The sequence below is a fragment of the Episyrphus balteatus genome, chromosome 3 (genome assembly GCF_945859705.1).
Source record: "Episyrphus balteatus chromosome 3, idEpiBalt1.1, whole genome shotgun sequence".
NCBI classification, from domain to species: domain Eukaryota; kingdom Metazoa; phylum Arthropoda; class Insecta; order Diptera; family Syrphidae; genus Episyrphus; species Episyrphus balteatus.
In genome coordinates, this window is record NC_079136.1 from 86,477,373 (window position 1) to 86,482,530 (window position 5,158).

The 5,158-nt window shown below is 37.1% G+C and overlaps 1 protein-coding gene across 1 annotated transcript; it reads right to left on the minus strand.

The window, feature by feature from the left end:
* Positions 1-2,607: 2,607 nt before the first annotated feature.
* LOC129915121 (protein takeout-like) lies at positions 2,608-3,546 on the minus strand. Its single transcript, XM_055994584.1, has 3 exons — positions 3,408-3,546; positions 2,867-3,353; positions 2,608-2,806 (listed from the first exon to the last, which is right to left on the minus strand). The coding sequence occupies exons 1-3, from the start codon at positions 3,472-3,474 to the stop codon at positions 2,608-2,610; spliced, it is 753 nt and encodes a 250-aa protein (XP_055850559.1). The 5' UTR covers positions 3,475-3,546.
* Between the last annotated feature and the right edge of the window lie 1,612 nt (positions 3,547-5,158).

The following is a 5,158-nucleotide window of genomic DNA, read 5'->3' on the forward strand; positions in this document are numbered from 1 at the left end:
TGTGGGTCATGCCCCACGTGGGTCATGCCCCATGTGGGTCATGCCCCATGTATGTAATGCCCCATGTATGTAATGCCCACGTGGGGCATTCGAAAAGCCCCATGAGGGGCATGTCCCACGTGGGTCATGCCCCATGTGGGTCATGCCCCATGTGGTTCATCCCCCATGTGGGTCATGCCCCATGTGGGTCATGCCCCATGTGGGTCATGCCCCATGTGGGTCATGCCCCATGTGGGTCATGCCCCATGTGGGTTATGCCCCATGTGGGTCATGCCCCATGTGGGTCATGCCCCATGTGGGTCATGCTCCATGTGGGTCATGCCCCATGTGGTTCATCCCCCATGTGGGGCATTTGAAATGCCCCATAAGGGGCATATCCTACGTGGGGCATGGGGCATGACCCACATGGGGCATTTGAAATGCCCCATAAAAGGCATGACCCACATGGGGCATGACCCACGTGGGGCATTTGAAATGCCCCATAAGGGGCATATCCTAAGTGGGGCATGGGGCATGACCCACGTGGGGCACTTGAAATGCCCCATAAGGGGCATGTCCCACGTGGGTCATGCCCCATGTGGTTCATGCCCCATGTGGGTCATGCCCCACGTGGGGCATTTGAAATGCCCCATAAGGGGCATATCCTAAGTGGGGCATGACCCACGTGGGACATGCCCCTTACTGGGCATTTCAAATGGGCATGACCCACATGGGGCATGACCCACTTGGTTCATGACCCACGTGGGACATGCCCCTTACTGGGCATTTCAAATGGGCATGACCCACATGGGGCATGACCCACTTGGTTCATGCCCCATGTGGTTCATGCCCCATGTGGGTCATGCCCCACGTGGGGCATTTGAAATGCCCCATAAGGGGCATATCCTAAGTGGGGCATGACCCACGTGGGACATGCCCCTTACTGGGCATTTCAAATGGGCATGACCCACATGGGGCATGACCCACTTGGTTCATGACCCACGTGGGACATGCCCCTTATGTAGGGTTGCCATGCGTCCGGGTTTTCCCGGACATGTACTCTTTTTTGGCTGTGTGGGGGACGTCCGGGATAGTTTCTATCAATTGTCCGGGATTGTACTCTTTTCTAGCCTTTAAGTATCTCACTTCTTGTATGCTACTCTTAATTCATTCAGCCCTGATTTTTCAATCGTCAGTTAGACTATCATAGGAATAAATGTCAATATAAAAAAAAACTTTTATTCCTAGGAATAAGCTCTAACTGAGGTTTATCTGACTATTGAAAAATTGGCCCTTATTATTCAAAAAACGAATCGAGTTCATTAAAAGCGAGGCGATTTTATTTTGGTTTATTATCTGCTCAATTCTGTTTTGTATTCTGTCTCATCAATATAATCAAAACTCAAAAATATAGAATATGGAAAAATTTTAAACGATAAAGGAAAATCTAAAGCCACTTAAGTAAGTTGCTAAGTCAAAAAGACCATTTCTTAACTTAGTAACTTACTAAAAATTCTATTTGCATTTAACTAAATCGTTTAAAAATTTGCGCAATTGCTTTTCAATGGAATTTAAAATTTTTTTTTAACTGAAACTGCATTGCAACTTTTGTAGTATTATAGCTCAAATTTTTATTATAATACTATACCAAGATGGCCAAACTTTGTTTCAGAGTTTTTTATTTAATTTTTTATAAAAAAAAAATAATTTAAATAAGAAAAAAGTGCTACGGGAACAAGGGTTAAAAATGTGATTTTTAGTTAAATTTTATTAGGATTGTTCGTTTTTCTTTTATAAAATTATGAATTTTTTTTGTCCTAGTTTTGTACTCTTTTTTTTGTCCTTATTTGTCCGGGAAAGTCCGGGATTTTGCATCTCGATTACTAGTTTCGTCAAAATATATCTGGCAACCCTACCCTTATGGGGCATTTCAAATGGGGCATAACCCACATGGGGCATGACCCACATGGGGCATGACCCATATGGGGCATGACCCAAATGGGGCATGACCCACATGGGGCATGACCCACATGGGGCATGACCCTCATGGGGAATGACCCACATGGGGCATGATCCCACGTGGGTTATGCCCCATGTGGGTCATGCACCATGTGGGTCATGCCCCACGTGGGGCATTTGAAATGCCCCATAAGGGGCATGTCCTATGTGGGTCATGCCCCATGTGGGTCATGCCTCATGTGGGCCATGCCCCATGTGGGTCATGCCCCATGTGGGTCATGCCCCATGTGGGTTATGCAATTTTTGTGCAATTTGTCCGAATGCTAACTCAAATCTGAAAGTGTAAGCAGAGATGTACTCTATCATGACAATGATACACTTGGAGGCTTTATCAGTTCCTCTGTAAAGACGATAAGAAAAAAATGTTTTTTTGGATAGTGTAGGTTGGGGTTCGAGCCCAGACCTCTGGTGTCATAGTCCATCGCATTTACAATAATTCTGATTGAGAGAAAAGTAAAGCAGCCCAAGTCAAATTGCCAATAATGACAATGATCAGGCAGATGAATTTGCCACATGATGAATGGTTATATTTAGTGCAAGCCAAAAAACCTTCATGTAAAACTGTTTTTAACACATTTCAAATATTATTTTTTTTAATGTTTAATAAAATTAATCAATATAAAATTCATCATAATCAAGTCCTTTTAAAACTTCACTAAACAATAGTTTTACAATATCTGAATAACCTTCATTAATACCGCTTTCCAATTCGTTCCAAACATCTCTCCAATTGTCATTAACTACTTTCATAAGTTCTTCACTTAATACTTTGTTCCCATTAAATAAGTTTTCCAATTGTATGTTCATTCTGAAATAAAATCAAAAATTTAATAAAAAAATTAAAAACTCAAATATAAATTCAACTCACGATTCGACGTCGTTTTGAACTTTCAATTTCGAAATAGTTAATCTTTGCTTTCCATCCTCCTCCTTATTTATAGCAAACTTCACTTTAATACCGCTTTTATAATTTTTCATTTTAATATCTGCAATTCCACTGCCAACAATTGGTAGCAGCAAAATACGTCCGTTTGCTTCATAATGACCATAAATTCTCAATTCCGGAGTAATCGCATAAACTTCGAATTTAGATTTTTTCGGATCCTTTTCGAATCCAACTACTTTGGTAATGTTTGTTTTTGAGAGTCCCGAGATATCGAGATCGGTGAATCTGAAATTCAAATTCAATGGATTGTTGCCATCTTTTCGAGCAATTACCATCTGATCCAGATGAACGGGTTCGATTTTTCGCAATCCAAGTTCCTCATTTCCATTTGGGTATTTGTGTAAAATTTCAGTGGTTGTTTTTGCTATGCAAACTAAATCGGCAGTACGACATTTTTTAACATCCGCAGCTGTAATATTAAATGTCTTTATTAAGGGATAGTTTAAAATTTTTGTAAGCTTACGGATTCCAGCGAAACACTCTTGAAAGGTGAACAACGTTAAAATAAAAGTTAATATGAAGAAATTCATATTTCATATAAGTATCTGGATTTCTTCCACAAAAAATATATAAGTTTAAACTATTGAATCTATAAGGCAGTTAACTCTTATTCAAAATATAGCTTTGATACTAAAGAGGCTCTTAGCAATTGTTCTTGGTTTTATATTGAAGTAATTTTGTTAAAAAAGCATAAAAAGTTTGAACTTTGCTTCTAACAATTATAAAATTTTACTTTTTTTCTTACTAACAATCGCTTAGTGTTGGTTTTTAGGAAGAAGGGTCATTAAAATATAAAAAAAGGTTTTTTGTTAACTCAGTTTTATGTATAATTTAGATTAAGTGTTTACGTCATATGTTTTTATGTGCAAACGGATGGATGACGGGAATGGTGGCAATAATAGTTACAGGAATGTCGTTTAAAACATAACTTTTGCGTACACGAGGAATTCTCTTATTGATGTCTCACTCGATGAATTAATGGCTTTGGAGAAAACTTAAAAATATTAATTTTTTGTTTCGGCAAGGGATTTCCCTTGTATTTCTTGTATAATGGAAAATTAAATTTACTGGCCCCAGAAAAACTAAATAGATTTTTAAATGCCAAATAAAAATATAAAACATTTCTAACCTTATTTTAATTGGGGATCTTCTGAGGGCCCCAAAAAATAAATAAAGTGTTTGAGACTAAGAGACATTATGTTCAGTATGCACTAGGCTGGGTCACAAATGCATGGATACATTTTTTTTTGCTGATTTTTTTTAGGTGCTAAACTGTCAATAGAACAACAATATAAAGTTTGGTTATAATCAGACTTTATCTTCTGCCTCCGGTTGCCCAGCCAAGTTCTCTATGAACTTTGGTCCTACACCCTTAGAAAACAACTCAAGCCGCTTTCTAATCATTCTAACTTTTGTTTCAATAATGTCAAACATTTCAAACTCGTTTTATTTGTTAACATAGTCCAAATCAAGCTCCTCAAAAACTTTCAGCTACGTAGGATTAGTAGTTTCTGAGAAAAAGGCTTTCAAAAATCGCAAAAAGAGTAGCTGATTTACTCACTAACATACTAACTAACAAATGATAAAAATTATGGCAAACTTCTAGTTTTCATAGAAACTTGTTATGGTCATGGATCTTGAAGTACATACAAAGAAAAAAATCGAAAAATTTAGATTTTACATTCAGGGGGCGTGGTAACCGCCCATTTTGGTAGAATTAATATCAATTATTAAAAAGTATACTTCTGAATACCCTAAAATCTTGAAACTTGGTAGAATTGTAGTTAATGCAAAGGAAACATATTCAAACTTCAGATTTTCTGCCTTGGAGGCGTGGTATCCCCTTAAAAATAATAAAAGAAACCTATAATGTTTCATAAATTAATGAACAAGTCTTAGAAAAATGTAGTTTTGGTTTTTTTTTATTTTATCAAAAATGACAAAACATTTTTGCATCCGGTTTTTTTTGTTTTTGCTTGAAAACAAATAAAAGCATTGAATTTTGAAAACTTAAATAGTACTTAATCACATAAAATTTTGAAAATAAAAATAGTTCGCAAATTTAAAATTTTTTTTTCAAAATTTTGATTTTGAAAATTAATTTTTCAAAAACTGTTTTATAAAAGAGGTTTATTTGAAAGCAAAATAAAAAAGAAATTTTGGGCTCAACAAAAAGTTATAACATGTTGTTGTAGGTATAACGGTTGATTTTTA

What these genes read in the sequence shown, in the direction of transcription:
- LOC129915121 (XM_055994584.1), bottom strand. Translation starts at nt 3,474, where the DNA reads ATGAATTTCTTCATATTAACTTTTATTTTAACGTTGTTCACCTTTCAA. An exon ending in AGAGTGTTTCGCTGGAATCC is followed by an intron (nt 3,354 to 3,407) that starts GTAAGCTTACAA and finishes TTAATATTACAG; the next exon opens with CTGCGGATGTTAAAAAATGT. An exon ending in GTTCAAAACGACGTCGAATC is followed by an intron (nt 2,807 to 2,866) that starts GTGAGTTGAATT and finishes ATTTTATTTCAG; the next exon opens with AATGAACATACAATTGGAAA.